General features: G+C 69.2%; 1 protein-coding gene across 3 annotated transcripts in view; it reads right to left on the reverse strand.

Annotated features, from left to right (window-relative positions):
• Nucleotides 1-13,746, reverse strand: part of NFIX (nuclear factor I X) — a 37,653-nt gene extending 23,907 nt beyond the window's left edge. The window contains exons 1-2 of one of the 3 annotated variants that reach the window (XM_069882434.1): nt 13,501-13,746; nt 1,810-2,341 (exon numbers count right to left, since the gene is read on the reverse strand). In XM_069882434.1, coding sequence (XP_069738535.1) covers nt 1,810-2,341; nt 13,501-13,527 — 559 coding nt within the window. In that variant the 5' untranslated portion in view covers nt 13,528-13,746. Of the gene's footprint in view, nt 1-1,809; nt 2,342-4,634; nt 4,704-13,500 lie in introns of those variants that run through there. The other 2 variants (XM_069882432.1, XM_069882433.1) reach the window with 2 other exon arrangements.
• Between the last annotated feature and the right edge of the window lie 2,054 nt (nt 13,747-15,800).

A 15,800-nucleotide genomic window follows, 5' to 3' on the forward strand; every position in this document is an offset into this window, starting at 1 on the left:
ACCGTCAGTGTCCGTGGGCACCGGTACCCGGCACACGCCTCGGCAGTTCACAGGGCACAAGGCTCAGTGAGAGGCTACGGGGACACCGAGCACGGCTCAGGGCTCGGCCTGTGGATCGGGGCACGGCACGGAGCACGGCACGGGACTTGGTGTGGGGCTGGGAGCACGGCACGGAGCTCGGCACGGGGCTCGGCACACAGAACTCGGAGCACACGGAGCTCAAAACACAGAGCTCGGAGCTCAGAGCATGGTTCAGCTCTGCACACGGAGCTCGGAGCATGGAGCTCAGAGCACAGTTCAGCTCCGCACACGGAGCTCGGAGCGCGGTTCAGCTCCGCACATGGAGCTCGGCACACGGAGCTCGGAGCACGGTTCAGCTCCGCACACGGAGCTCGGAGCACGGAGCTCGGAGCACGGTTCAGCTCGGCACACGGAGCTCGGAGCTCAGAGCATGGTTCAGCTCGGCACACGGAGCTCGGAGCACGGAGCTCGGAGCACAGTTCAGCTCCGCACACGGAGCTCGGAGCTCAGAGCATGGTTCAGCTCGGCACACGGAGCTCGGAGCACGGTTCAGCTCAGCACACGGAGCTCGGCGCATGGCAGAGCCCGGTGCACAGCTCGGAGCACGGCACAGCTCCGCACACGGCTCAGGGCTTGGTGTGGCACTCAGCTCGGAGCACGGCACAGCTCGGAGCACGGCTTGGGATTTGTTCCAGTGCTCAGCTCGGTAGTTGCTGTGTCTCAGAGCCTGGCAGAGCCCGGAGCACGGCTCGGAGCACGGCTCAGCTCCGCACACGGCTCAGGGCTCAGTGCACAGCGTGGCTCACGGCTCGGAGCACGGCTCAGGGTTTGTTCCAGTGCTCAGCTCGGTGGCCGCTGTGTCTCGGAGCCCGGCAGAGCCCGGTGCCCGGCTTGGCACACGGCACAGCTCCGTGCCCTGCTCACAGTGCACGGCACACGGCTCGGCACGCAGCACACGGCACGCGGCACACGCTTTGGCACACGGCACGGCTTTGTGCGAGGCACGCAGGGGCGCGGGGAGGGAGCCGGGGGCTGAGGGGGGGGGAGTCGCCGGCTCTGGGTGCCCCTGGGGCATCACTGGGGGAGAGGCGGCCCCGGTGTCTCTCCTGAACTGGGAGCGCGCAGCCCGGCATCGCTGGGCATCGGGGATCAGAATCTGGCCCCGCGAATGGCTCCGGGCATCGCCGGGCACCAGGGATGCAGGATCTGGCTCCGGGCATCGCCGGGCACCAGGGATGCAGGATCTGGCTCCGGGCATCGCCGGGCACCAGGGATGCAGGATCCAGTCCTGGGCATCACTGGGTGCTGGGGGATCAGAATCTGGCCCCAGGAACGGCTCCAGGCATCACTAGGCACCAGGGATGCGGGATCCAGCTCTGGGCATCGCCAGGCACCTGGGATGCAGGATCCGCCTCCGGGCATCGCCGGGCACCGGGGATGCGGGATCCGGCCCCGGGAATCACCGGGGATGCGGGATCCGGCCCCCGGGAATCACCGGGGATGCGGGATCCGGCCCCGGGAATCACCGGGGATGCGGGATCCGGCCCCGGGAATCACCAGGGATGCGGGATCCGGCCCCGGGCATCGCCAGGCACCTGGGATGCAGGATCCATCCCCGGGAATCAGCAGGGATGCGGGATCCGGCCCCGGGAATCACTGGGGATGCGGGATCCGGCCCCGGGAATCACCGGGGATGCGGGATCCGGCCCCGGGCATCGCCGGGCACCGTGTATTTGCGCTCAGCCCCTCCGGCGCAGCTGCGCCGCGCTCCCCATCGGACTCACTCACCTGGCGTGTGGACGAAGTAAGCCAGGTAGAGGTCGAGCTCCTTGATGGTGACGCCGATGTGGTGGGGCTGCACGCAGAGCCCGGGGCTGGCGCACTGGGGCGCCTTGGCCAGGCGCTCGCCGTCGGTGCTCTCCAGCGGGACGCCCTTGAAGAGGATAACCATCACCAGGTCCAGGCGCCACACCTTGTCGGCCTGGCGCAGGCAGTCGATGCGGCGGATCTTGCCCTTCTGGTCGGGGTTGGAGAGGACGCAGCAAGGCGCTTTCTTGCCGGTGACGGAGAGCACGAAGTCCTCGCGGCACTCGGGCCGGATGTCCTTGCGCAGCTTGGCCAGGAGGCGCGAGGCCCACTTCTGCTTGACCTCGGGCTTCTCGCCCAGCAGCTCGTCCTTGACGGCGCGTTCCTCCTCCTTCGACATCCGCTTCTCGTGCTTCTTGAAGTACTTGCGCTTGCGGGCCTGCAGGTTGAACCAGGTGTAGGAGAAGGCCCGGACGTGGGGCAGCAGCGCCTCGATGAAGGGGTGGAACTCATCCTGTGGGGCAGAGCGGTGTCAGCGGGGCCGCTGCGGCCCCAGCAGCTCCCCGAGACACCCCCAGCCCATGCGGGGAGCTCCCCAAGAGCCCCAGGCACAGCCCCAGGCCAGCCCCCGGGGATCTGCAGCTTAGCCACGGGCATCGCCGGCGATGCAGGATTTGGCCCTGGGTATCGCCGGGCACCGGGGATGCTCAGCTCAGCCGCGGGTATCGCTGGGCACCAGGGGTGCAGGGAACGGCCCTGGGCATCACCAGGGATGCAGGATCCAGCCTCGGGCATCGCCAGGCACCGGGGATGCAGGATCCAGCCTTGGGCATCGCCAGGCACCGGGGATGCAGGATCCAGCCTTGGGCATCGCCAGGCACCGGGGGATGCTGGATCCAGCCTCAGGTATCACCAGGCACCAGGGATGCAGGATCCAGACTCGGGCATCGCGAGGGATGCTCAGCTCAGCCACGGGTATCGCTGGGCACCAGGGATCCAGGGAACAGCCCCAGGCATCACCGGGTACCGGGGATGATCAGCTCAGCTCCGGGTATCGCCAGGCACTGGGACTGGGGAAGAGCCCCAGGAATTGCCGGGCACTAGGGATTCACGATTCAGCCTCGGGTATCACCGGGCACTGGGGATGTAGGATCCGGCACCGGAGATGCATGATTCAGCCTCGGGCATCGCCGGGTACCAGGGATGCTCAACTCAGCCACCGGTATCGCCGGGCACGGGGGCGGATGCACAGGGGACGCAGGATCGCCTGGCACCAGGCCGGGACAGACAGGGAACGGCCCCTGGGTATCACCAATGCACCGGGGATGCAGGGAATAGCTTGGGTATCGCCGGGTACCAGGGGATACAGGGAACGGCTCCGGGATCGCGGGCTCGGCCGGGACCGGGCACCGGGGATACAGGGAACGGCTCCAGGGGTGCTCGGCTCAGCCGCGGGTATCACCGGGTACCAGGGATACAGGGAACGGCTCCGGGGGATGCTCGGCTCAGCCGCGGGTATCACCGGGCACCAGGGGGGATAGGCCAGGAACGGGCCACCGGGGATGCTCGGGCTCAGAGCTGCCGGGATGCTCGGCTCAGCTGCGGGTATCACCAGGCACCGGGGATACAGGGAACGGCCCCGGGGATGCTCGGCTCAGCCGCGGGTATCACCGGGCACCGGGGATACAGGGAACGGCCCCGGGGATGCTCGCTCGGCTCAGCTGCGGGTATCACCAGGCACCGGGGATACAGGGAACGGCTCCGGGGATGCTCGGCTCAGCCGTGGGTATCACCGGGCACCAGGGATACAGGGAACGGCTCCGGGGATGCTCGGCTCAGCCGCGGGTATCACCGGGCACCGGGGATGCTCGGCTCAGCTGCGGGTATCACCGGGCACCGGGGATACCGGGAACGGCTCCGGCACCAGTAAACCCGGAGCAACCCCCGTCATGGGGACCCACCGGGCTCCCGGTTCCCCGAGCGAGCGGCTCTCGGTGCCGCTGCCCCCAGCCCGGACCCCGTCCCGGTGCTGCCCCGTCCGTCCCCGCGAGGCTCCCGGTGAGGCTCCCGCTGCCGTCGGGGCTGCCCGGTCCCCCGAGCCGGTCTCCGTGCCCCATCCCAGCTCCCGGCCCCGGTTCCCGAGCCGGTCCCCGCCGCCAGCTCCGTTCCCGGTGCCACCGCTCCCCGTTCACCGCTTCTCCCGGCCCCAGCTCTGCTGCCCAAACCGGTCCCCGCTGCCACCGATCCCCGTCGGTCCCCGGTGCCGGTGCCAGCGCTCCCTGACCCTCATTCCCGTTCTCCAGTGCTGCCATTCCCGGTCCCATCCCCGGTGTCAGTCCCCATCCCGCTCCCGGTGCCCATCGTAGTCCCCGATCCCATCCCGGTACTCGATCCCGGTGCCCTCCTGGTGCCCATCCCGGTCCCGGTACCCGATCCCGGTGCCCTCGCAGTCCCCATCCAGGTCCCCGATCCCACCCCAGTGCCCTCCGGTCCCCATCCCGGTCCCGGTACCCGATCCCGGTGCCCATCCCGGTCCCCGATCCCATCCCGGTGCCTTCCCGCTCCCCATCCCGATCCCGGTGCCCGATCCCGGTGCCCTCCTGGTCCCGGTACCCGATCCCGGTGCCTTCCCGGTCCCCATCCCGATCCCGGTGCCCGATCCCGGTGCCCTCCTGGTCCCGGTACCCGACCCCGGTGCCTTCCCGGTGCCCTCCCGGTCCCGATCCCGGTGCCCTCCTGGTCCCGGTACCCGATCCCGGTGCCCTCCCGCTCCCCATCCCGGTCCCGGTGCCCGTCCCGGTCCGTACCATCGCGGCGGAGCATCCCGGCCGTGGGCAGCTGCCAGTCGGGCCCCGGCGGGGCAGAACCGGGGGGGCAAACGATGGCAACCGGGGGGTCCCGAGAAGCGGGGGGGAAGGGGTTAACGGGGAATACCGGGAGGAGGGACACGGCGGGGGTGGGAGGTGGGGGGGTGTCCCGGTTACCGGAGGGCCCTCGTTAAGGGGACAGAGGGGGGGGGAAACCGGGGACGGGGCGGGGGTCCCGGTGCCGGTAAGAGGGGGGGTCCCGAGTTCTCGGGGCACGTGGGGAGGTCCCGGTACGGGGGTCCCGGGGGGGGGGGAGGGGGGGGAGTGGGGGTGGGTCCCGCTGCCGGTGTTGGGAGGGGGGTGGGGGGTCCCGGTTCGGGGGGGTCCCGGAGGCGGTGGGGAGGGGTCCCGGTTCCCGGTGCCGGTGCGGGCGCAGGAGCCGCGGCGGCAGCTTTTGGCAGCGGGAGAGCGGCGGCGGCCGCCAATGGGGGAGCCGAGCGGGGGGGGGCCCCGCGCCATTGGCCGCCGGGGGGGGGCGGGGCCGGGGAGGGGAGGGGGGGGGGGACATGGAGGGGGGGGGGACATGGGGAGAGGAGGGCACTGGGGGTGAATGGGGGAGCGGGGGGGGGGGATGGGGGGGTAATAGGGGGAGAATGGGGAGGGGGGGTGAATGGGGGGGGTGAGTGGGGGGGGTGAGTGGGGGGTAATAGGGGGAGAATGGGGAGGGGAGGTGAATGGGGGGGTGAATGGGGGGGGTGAGTGGGGGGGTAATAGGGGGAGAATGGGGAGGGGGGGCAGGGGGAGGGGGGGGGTGAAGGGGGGGACTCCGGGGGGGGAAAGGGGAGTTGGGGTTGGGGTGAATGGGGGTAATAGGGGGAGAATGAGGAGGGGGGGTAATAGGGGGAGAATGGGGAGGGGGGGTAATAGGGGGGTGAATGGGGGGGCAGCTGGGGGGGTGGGGGGGTGAGTGGGGGGGTAATAGGGGGAGAATGGGGAGGGGGAGCAGTGGGAGTGGGGGGGGTGAAGGGGGGAGTGGGGAGGGGTGAATGGGGGGGTAATAGGGGGAGAATGGGGAGGGGGGGGCAGGGGGAGGGGGGGTGAATGGGGGGGCACCGGGGGGGGAAAGGGGAGTTGGGGTTGGGGTGAATGGGGGGGGCAGCGGGGGGGGTGGGGGTTGAATGGGGGGGTAATAGGGGGAGAATGGGGAGGGGGGGCAGGGGGAGGTGGGGGGGTGAAGGGGGGGGGCTCCGGGGGGGAAAGGGGAGTTGGGGTTGGGGTTGGGGTTGGGGTTGAGGTGAATGGGGTAGCGGGGGGGGACATGGGGATGGTGAATGGGGGGGGGGCAATAGAGGGAGAATGGGGGGACACAAGGAGGGGAATAGGGGGAGAAGAGGGAGAGAATGGGGAGGGGGAGCAGAAGGAGTGGGGGGTGAAGGGGGGGGCTCCGGGGGGGGGAAAGGGGAGTTGGGGTTGGGGTGAATGGGGGGGCAATAGGGGGAGAATGGGGAGGGGGGGGTAATAGGGGGAGTGGGGGTGAAGGGGGGGGCAGCGGGGGGGGGGCGAAGGGGAGTTGGGGTTGGGGTGAATGGAGGGGCAGCAGGAGGGGAGAAAGGGGGGCACGAGGAGGGGGGGGGCAATAGGGGGAGAATGGGGGGGGCATGGGGGGGGTGAATGGGGGGGTACCGGGAGGGGGGCACAAGGAGTGGGGGTGAATGGGGGAGCGAGGGTGGGGGGTGAATAGGGGGGAGAATGGGGAGGGGGGGCAGAGGGAGAGGGGGTGAAGGGGGGGCACCGGGGGGGGGAATAGGGGGAGAACGTGGGGAGAATGGGGTGGGGGGGCAGGGGGAGTGGGGGGTGAAGGGGGGGGGCACCGAGAAGGAACATAGGGGTGAATAGGGGGAGAAGAGGGGGGGTGCACAGAGGGAGTGCGGGGTGAATGGGGGGGGCACCTGGGGGGGACACGGGGGGGTGAACGGGGTGGGGAATAGGGGGAGAATGGGGGAGGGGGGGGCACAGGGAGTAGGGGGTGAAGTGGGGGCACCGGGAGGGGGGGGGACAGGGAGTTTTGGGGGGGGAATGAGTGGGGGGTGGCACTAGGAGAAGGGTACGGGGTTGGGGGGGGGACATTTGGGGGGACCCTGGATGGGGTGGGGGGCAGTGGGACAAGTGCATTGGGGGGGGGCATCACGGAGGAGGGGAAAGGGACCCTGGATGGGGGGGGGGGCGCACCCCCCCCCCGAAGCCCAGAATAGCAGTGATTTCCCCCAAAACACGAGGATCTACACCCAAACGCATGCTGGGGGGGGGGGGGGGGTGCAGAAAATATGTGCTGGGGGGGTCACCGTGTGCCCCCAGCACGTTCCTCGTGCAAAGCCTCGTGCGAAGCTGCCCCTGGTGCAACTCCTCGTGCAAACCCTCGTGCGAGGGGGTCGAGCGAGGACACGGGGGCTCTGTTTCCCAACCCCCCCCCCACTTTGGGGCTCTGTGTGGCCCCCCCAGGCTTCTCCCCCCCCCTCATTTTTTGGATTTTGGCTGCTTTCCCCCAGCCCCGCGGCGGCCCCCGCGCCAAACGGCCCAAAACCTCCGGTTCTGCCCCCAAATCCCCAGCGCGCAGCTCGCAGCCAATTTTTCCACCACCCCCCCCCAATAATTAATTCCCTCTGTGCGAAATAAAATAAAAAAAAATAAATAAGACACAACCAAAATTTGAGGGCGTTTCACCAGCGGGGCCCTTGGCTGGGGGGGGGGGGGGAGGAAGCTCCCGCGCATCGGGAGCCCCAAACCGCAAGGATTTCACCCCAAAACCGCAGCGGGGGGGGCTGGGGGGGGGTTAAAGGTGCTCGCCCCCCACCTCCCGCTCTGGTTTTCCGTGGAAAAGGCGTGAAATGGGATGCGGTGGGTTTAGCGAAAGGGGTTGGGGGGGAAATATGGGGGGGACATGATGCCTGGGACCGCCCCCCCCCCAAGCTTGGAGGGGGCACGGAGGTCGGTTGGGCTAGCAGAGGGGGGGGGTTGGTGGCCCCCAGGGCTGCACAGACACTGAGGTTGGGACCAAAGGATCTAGAAGACGCCGGGGTCTCTATTTGAGGTGGGGTCTCCTCCTCGACGCCTTGGACCCCTCCCCACCTTCTGGAGGGAACTGGGGTCGGTTGGGCTAGCAGAGAGGGGGGGTTGGTAGCCCAAACGCCTGACCCCCCCCCCCCCCAATCTCCAGGCTGCACGGACAGTGAGGTCGGCACTGAAGGATCTAGAGGACACGGGGGTCTCTACCCGAGGTGGGGTCTCCTCCTCGATGCCTGGGACCCATCACCACCTCAGGGAGGCAACCGGGGCCGGTTGGGCTAGCCGAGCGGGGGGGGTTGGTAGCCCAAACGCTCGGGACGCCTCCCAAACGCCTCGTGGCTCCGGTGAAGACAAAGAGCCACCAGGTCGAAGCTCGATGCCGGCGTTCACCACGACCACCAGGACCCTCCTCGACGCCCGCGACCCCTCCCCGACACCTGGGACCCCCCCCCGTGCTCGCCGGCACCGCCGCGGTTGGCACGGAAGGATCTAGAGGTTCGGCCAAGCGGGTTCTACCCGGGCACCCGCGAGGTCGGGGTCCCCTCCTTGGCACACGGGGGGTCGCCCCCCAGGGCCTCGGGGGGGTCCCGCGCTGCCGGGGTTGGGGTTGGGGGGTCTCGGTGGCGGCGCGGCTGCCATTGGCTGCGCGGGGCCCGCATTGAGCCGCAGTCTCGGGCGAAGCCACGTCGCCGTCGTCGTCTCCGCGTCCGCAGCTGCGAGGGCCGGCAGCGCGCCAGCGGGGAGGGCGTATGGGGGGGGGGGGGGGGGGGCGGATTGGGGAGGGAAAAGCCCAGAAAAACCAGAAAAATGGGAAAAAAGGAAGAAAAAAAAAAAAATAACCCATCCCCCCCCACCCCCTTCTTCGAACCCCCCCACCTTGGCAGAGGCAGCCCTCCGCTCCGCTGCCAGCTCCCTCTGGCCCTCGGCTTCGCCGGGAGAGAAAACAGCCCGAAAGAGCCGGAATTGCCGCCAAAAATCCCCCCGGCGGCCCCCGACGCGGCTGCCAAGACCCTCCCGAGCCAGCGAGGGGGAGGCCGAGGCGGGGGGAGGCGAGCGAGGGGCGTCCAGGACCCCCCCCAAAGCAAGGGGGGGCGGCCACCAGGGACCCCGGCACCAGGAGGGGCCGCGAGGAACGTGCCGGATGGGGCTGGCAGCAACGAGGAATTGGGGGGGGGGGACGCGACCCAGAATTTAAAAGGGGATCAAGAATCCAAGGGGGAGCCTGGGATGTATTTTTGGGGGGGGAGCAGGAATGTGGGGCGGGGGGAGAAGAGGATTTGAGGGGAGCTGGTAGCAGGCGGCAGCGGAGAACGTGCCGGAGGGTGCCGGCAGCAACAAGGAATTGGGGGGGGACCCAGAGTTCAGAGAGGAATCAGGAACCTAGGGGGGAGACTAGGATTTTGGGGGCCCCAAGTATTCCAAGAGGGACCTGGGAATCCAGCGGGAAGATGATGATTTGGAGGAGACCCTGGTGTCCAAGCGGCCTCGGAGAGAGAACGTGCCGGATGGTGCCGGCAGCAATAAGGAATTGGGGGGGACCCAGAATTCAGAGGGGAATCAGGAATCCAGGGGGGAGCCTGGGATTTTGGGGGGTCCAGGTGTTCCAAGAGGGATCCGGGAATCCAGGGAGTAGCCAAGGATTTGGAGGAGACCCTGGTGTCCAAGCGGCCTCAGAGAGAGAACGTGCCGGATGGTGCCGGCAGCAACAAGGAATTAGGGGGGGACCCAGAGTTCAGAGAGGAATCAGGAATCTAGGGGGGAGCCTGGGATTTCGGGGGGGCCAAGGTGTTCCAAGAGGGACCCGGGAATCCAGTGGAAGATGATGATTTGGAGGAGACCCTGGTGTCCAAGCGGCCTCGGAGAGAGAACGTGCCGGATGGTGCTGGCAGCGAGCGGGAATCTGGGGGGGAAGCTGAGAATTTGGGGGAGTCGCAGGCGTTTGGAGGGGATCTGAGTGTCTTGGGGGGGGGGTAAATCTGGGTGTCCAGTGGGGAGGACTCAGGATAAGGTTCTGGGGGGGCCACACGGACGCAGCCGCCTCCTTGCTCGGCCACGTGGAGGTCGCAGGCGTCCCGGCTGCTCGAGGGGCAGCGGGAGCTCCGGCTGCGCCCCCCAAATTGCAATGAGACCCTGGAAATCCTTTGGGGGGGGGCACCCAGCGGGTTGGGGTGCTGGGGGGTGGGGGGGTCACGGCGAGCGGCGGTGCCGCAGTGGCGCGAGGCGGTGCCGCAGCGCACGGGGCCGAAGCGGTTTGGCATCCCCGGGTGTCCCCCCCCCCCAACACTTCACCCCCAGAACAGCCCCGGCCCCCCCTCCACGTGGCCTCGCGCCAGCCCGGGGGGGGCCCCGCGGTGCGGCCGCGTCCAAGAAAGCTTTTTGTGCCCCATCAATAATTCAGGCCCCCCCAGCCCGGCCAAGGGCTCCTCTATTATTGATGGCACCGGGGGACACGGGGTGGGGGGGGACACGGGGAGGGGGATCAACAAAGCCGTGAGATTGAGGGGGGGGGGGGGTGCAGCGGAGCACACGCTTCGCCACGCGTGTGCCCGGCCACAGCGCGCAGCCCCCCCGGCCGCTCGAACACGCCAAGCGGCGGCAGCGCCCGCCACGCACACGCCACCCCCCGACCCGTCGTGGCACCCACGCACGCCCACGCCTCGCACGTGGCGGCTTAAAAAATTTGGGGGGGCTGGGGGGGGGGGGTGGGGTGGCACGTTCACCCCCTGGAGCGATTGCATCAGCCGGCGGCCCCGCACGGCCCCGCGTGGGGCACGGGGGAGCGGGCACGCGCCCCCCGCGGCTGCGCCTCGCACGCCTCGCACGGGCACGGCCGCCGCACCGAGCCGTGCGGGAGAGCGGCGGCCGCACACACATGTGGCGCACACGCTGCGGGGAGGCGCGCTCGGAGCCGCAGGAGCAGCTGCCACGTGTGCACGCAGCCGGCGCACGCTTTGCACGAGCGGAGAGCGCACGCCTTGCACGAGCAGCCGGCGCACGCCTTGCACGAGCGGAGAGCGCACGCCTTGCACGAGCGGCGTGCATCCCCACTACATACGTGTGCGCCGAGCCCCTGGGGACACACACGTGCCTCCTCTCACCCTCCCCGTTACACGCGTGTGCGGAGCGGCACCGTTACACACACCTCAACCCCGCCCCGGTGCTCGCCCTCGGTGTGGATTGGGGTTCGGGGAGGGGAAATTTGGGGGTGTTTGGCACCTCTTGTCCCCGCTCGGATCCCCCAGAGCAGCTCGGCACTGCGGCATCGCGCCCCGCCGCCGCGCCGTGCCGCAGCCTGAGCCCTGGCACCGTGTCCTGGCGCAGCGGCACACGCGTGACCTGGCGGCGACACGTGAGCACCGGAGCCCGAACGGGCATCGCCGCCCGATGCCGGCAGCGCCTCGCGCTCCACGCCGGGCACGGCATCGCCCCGCACGGCAACCGGCAGCGGGCACGGAACGCGGCAGCGGGCACGGCGCCCACCTGTGCCGCATCGCCAAGGGGGCCGGGGGTGCTCGGCTGCAGCTGCGGGGGCCGCCGAGCCCCCGACCCACCGCGGGGTCACGGCAAAGCGACGGTGACGGTGACCCGCGTCCGTGCCAGGCTGCACGGTGTCCCCCAGGGGCTGGCACGGGGCGCAGGGGGGGGGCCACGGTGGCACCACCGCCAACCGGGTCGCAGCGCAGAGCTGGGGGGGTTGCATCCCGGTGGGGAACGCGGCCACGCGTGAAGCCTCGGGGTGTGACGGCGCGATGGCACGGAGGGCGAAGGCGCCGCGGTGGCGTCGGGGACGCGGCTGGTGCGGTGCCAGCGGGAGGCGAGGGGCTGCTCGGCCGCCACCGGTGCCGCTAACCCCGGTGCCGCTGGCGGTGCCGCTCCCGGTGCCTCCATCTGTGCCGCTGCGGGTGCCGCTGCGCATGCCGCTCGCCGTGCCCAGGGCTGGACGCCGCGGCCGGATCCTGCGCGCGCTGAGGGCCTGGCCCTGTGCCGGAGCGGGAGAGAAGGAGGGGGGGGAGAAACGGTGGCACCGGCCCAAACCCGCCCAGAAACGGCTGCAAAGGGAAAGGGGGAGGCGAGAGCCAAGCACACGCCGAGCACACGCGTGTGCGAGCCGCTGCCTGCGTGTGCACGCGCACACGCACACAGACACGCCTTGGCACAAGCGATTTTTGCGCCTCCACGCGTGTGCACGCAGCGAGACGGCGGGAGGGCACGTGTGCGTGTGCCAAGCGGGACGTCGCACACGCAGCGGCGAGCACATACGTGTGCAAGGGAGGAAACATGCGTGTGCACACGCCAGGGCGCAGTCGCGGGTGCGGGTGCGGGCAGGAGGCGGCACACGCGTGTGCGCTGGCACGAGCGGGCTGGCTGCTGGCGTGTGCGGGCAGGGGGACACGCATGTGCAGTGGCATGGTGCTGGCGCGTGCACACGCGTGTGCGGGGCGGGCGCCGAAGCTGCGAGAAGCGCCGCTGGCCGCTCGCCCAGACGCAACCGGCCGCCAAAACCACCCCGAAAAGCGGGAGAAAAGGGCAACCGAGGGGGGGGGAACCAGCAACGCCCCATGGGTTGGGGGCTCGGGGAGCCCCAGAAACCAAGGGGGGACCCCCAGGACAGCAGGAAGGGGGTAAAGACCCCCCAGAGGGACCCCCAGAGGGACCCCAGGACTGAAGGAAGGGGGAAAAAGATCCCCAGAGGGACCCCCAGAAGAGTAGGGATGGGGTAAAGCCCCCCAAATGGACCCCGAAACGGAGCCCAGGACTGCGGGGAGGGGGCAAGGGATCCCCAGAGGGACCCCAGGAGAGCAGGGAGGGGGCAAAGACCCCCCAGAGGGACCCCCAGAACAGCAGGGAGGGGATAAAGATCCCCAGAGGGACCCCCAGAACAGCAGGGAGGGCGCAGAGACTCCCAGAGGGACCCCTGGACTGCGGGAAGGGGGCAAAGACCCCAAGGGGGACCCCCAGAGGGACCCTAGGACAGCAGGGAGGGGGTAAAGACCCCCAGAGGGACCCTCAAACAGACCCCAGAAGAGCAGGGAGGGGATAAATACCCCCAGAGGGACTCCCGGAGGGACCCCAGGACTGCGTGGAGGGGGCGAAGACCCCCAGAGGGACCCCCAGAAGAGCAGGGAGGGGGCAGGAACCCCCAGAGGGATCCCCAGGGGGATCCCAGGAGGGCGGGGAGGGTCAAGGACCCCCAGAGGGACCCCCAGGACTGCAGGAATGGGGGAGACAAGGACCCCTAAAGGGGCACAGGACAGAGGGGGGGGGGGGCAAGGACCCCCAGAGGCCCCCCCCCCGTGCTACAGCCCCCACCCCGTCCCTGCCCGCGATCCCCCCGACACCCCGATACGCCCCCTGGGACCCCCCCAAAACCCCCGTGGGGCCAACACCCCAGTCCCAGCGGGGCTCGGCAGCGGCACCGGGACGGGACACCCCCCCCCAACCCCCCCAGGGCACAACCGACCCCCCCTCTATGGATCAAACCGAGCACAACCTGACACCCCCCCACCCCCATCCCCGCACCGGAGGCACCGGACCCGCAGTCCCGGGACCGTGGGAAGCACCGTACCGGTAAATAGAGGGGGGTCACCCCCACCACCACCCCCCCCCAACCCGTTTTATTTGAGGGGGGTGGAGGACGGCAGCGCAGCAAAAGCAGAACCCCCCCCCCATCCTCCCCATCACCCTGCGGCAGAGTCCCCGCTACCGGCTGGGGGGGGTGTCTCCCCCCTCCCCGCAGCCCCCGTACCCCGGTTTTGGGGTGCCCCCCCCCCCAACACCCCACCCCCACCCCCCCCGGCCGTACCTGGGTGAGGCAGTACGGGGAGTACATGGCGGCGGTGTCACCCGCGGCGGGGCATGGCGGGAGTGGGGGGGGGAAGGGGCTGGGGTCCGGGGGTACCGGGGGGATCCGGGTCCGTGGAGTGGGCGAGGGGAGGTGGGGGGGGGGGGGGTTGGAACCGGTGCCGGCGGCGAGCGGGGAAAGTTTGCGCGAAGTTGGCGCCCGCCGCACTTTTGCCGCGGGAAAGCGGGGAGGCCCCGCCCACTCCGGGCCACGCCCACTCCCTAGGCCACGCCCACCAAAGAGGCCACGCCCACTCCCGTAGACAGTGCCAGCTGTAGGCCACGCCCACTCCATGAGACCACGCCCACTTCCCTGAGGCCACGCCCACTCCCGCACACAGTGCCAATCGGAGGCCACGCCCACCTCTCGCGTTGCCGCTCGGAGGCCACGCCCACTCCCGAGAAGCCACGCCCACCAAGCCGAAACCATACTCACAGAATCACCAGGTTGGGAAGGACCCACCGGGTCATGGAGTCCAACCGTCCCCATCGATCACTAACCCACGTCCCTCAGCGCCGCGTCCACCCGGCCCTTAAACCCCTCCAGGGCAGGGGACTCAACCCCCTCCCTGTCCCAGGGCCCAGGGACCCTTTCCAGGAAAGATTCGATCCTGCTGTCCAGCCGGAGCCTCCCCTGGTGGAGCTTGAGGCCGTTCCCTCTCGGCCTGGCCCCTGGCCCTGGGGAGAAGAGCCCAGCTCCCTCCTCTCCACAAGCTCCTTGCAGGGAAAGAGCAAGGAGGTCTCCCCTCAGGCTCCTCTTCTCCAGGCTGAACCCCCCCAGCTCTCTCAGCCGCTCCTCTTCTTCTCCAGCCCCCTCCCCAGCTTCGTTGCTCTTCTCTGCACTCGCTCCAGAGCCTCCACATCCTTCTGGTGGGGAGGGGCCCACAAGTGACCCCAGGAGTCGAGGGGCCGAGGCCGGAGGGAGAAGAACCTCCCTGGCCCTGCTGGCCACGCCGGGGCTGCTCCAAGCCCAGATGCCCTTGGCCTTCTTGGCCCCCTGGGCCCCTGCTGGCTCCTGTTCCACCAACCCCCCCAGGTCCTTCTCCTCCAGGCCCTTTCCAGCCAGACTCCTCCTAGGCTGGAGCTGCCCAGGGTCGTTGTGCCCCAGGTGCAGGACCCGCCATTTGGCCTCGTTGAACCTCACCCTTCCAGCTGTTAAGCCACGCCCACTCGATTTAAACCACGCCCACTGACAACATTGCAAGCCCTAGGCCACGCCCACACGGAGCCCGGCAGAGGCCACGCCCCCTTTCGCATAGGCCACGCCCCCTTCATGACACCCCTTGCCCTGAAGCCCCGTTCGGAGGCCACGCCCACTGGGAAAAGGCCACGCCCCCTTCGAGTCGGCGCGAGGCCCCGCCCCCTCCCTCTTCCCGCCTTTTCCTCGAGGCCTCGGAGCCATGTCGGGTGGGAGCCCAGAGTCCCTCCAGTTCCCTGCTCCAACCCCCCCCCCCCAGCTCCCCAAAACACAACTTGGACATCAAATCTTCTCGAATTTCCCCTCAAGATCTTCAAAAACCTGCGTTTGTTTTACCCCAAAGCCCCCAAACTCCTCAAACTGCCCCAAACGCGGGTTTTTTACTCAAACCTCCTCCTAACATCCCATCGAATGCAGCTTTTAGCTCAGATTTCCTCTCAGGCTCCTCAAAAACCGCGTGGAGGGGGTGGTGGGGGAAGGGGGGGACGTGGGGAGATGTGGGGGACACAGAGGGGAGATGGGGACATGGAGGGATGGGGGGACACCAGGGGGTGAGGGGACGTGGGGGACATGGAGGGACAGCAAGGGGACATAGAGGGAGATGGGGACATGGAGGGATGGGGGGACATGACGGGGATGAGGGGACTTGGGGACATGGGGAGACAGCAAGGGGACAAAGGGGGAGATGGGGACATGGAGGGATGTGGGGACATGGAGGGACAGCAAGGGGACTTGGGGGCATGGGGAGACATCAAGGGGACATGCAGGGAGATGGGGACGTGGAGGGATGGGGGGACACCAGGGGGATGAGGGGACTTGGGGGATGTGGGGGGACATCAAGGGGACAAAGTGGGAGATGGGGACATGGAGGGATGGGGGGACACCAGGGGGATGAGGGGATGTGGGGGACATGGAGGGACAGCAGGGGGATAAAGGGGGAGATGGGGACATGGAAGGATGGGGGGACATGAGGGGACATGGAGGGACACCAGGGGGATAAAGGGGGAGATGGGGACATGGAGGGATGGGGGGACATGGAGGGACAGCAAGGGGACATGGAGGGA

Source organism: Phaenicophaeus curvirostris, unplaced genomic scaffold (genome assembly GCF_032191515.1).
Source record: "Phaenicophaeus curvirostris isolate KB17595 unplaced genomic scaffold, BPBGC_Pcur_1.0 scaffold_127, whole genome shotgun sequence".
NCBI lineage: Eukaryota > Metazoa > Chordata > Aves > Cuculiformes > Cuculidae > Phaenicophaeus > Phaenicophaeus curvirostris.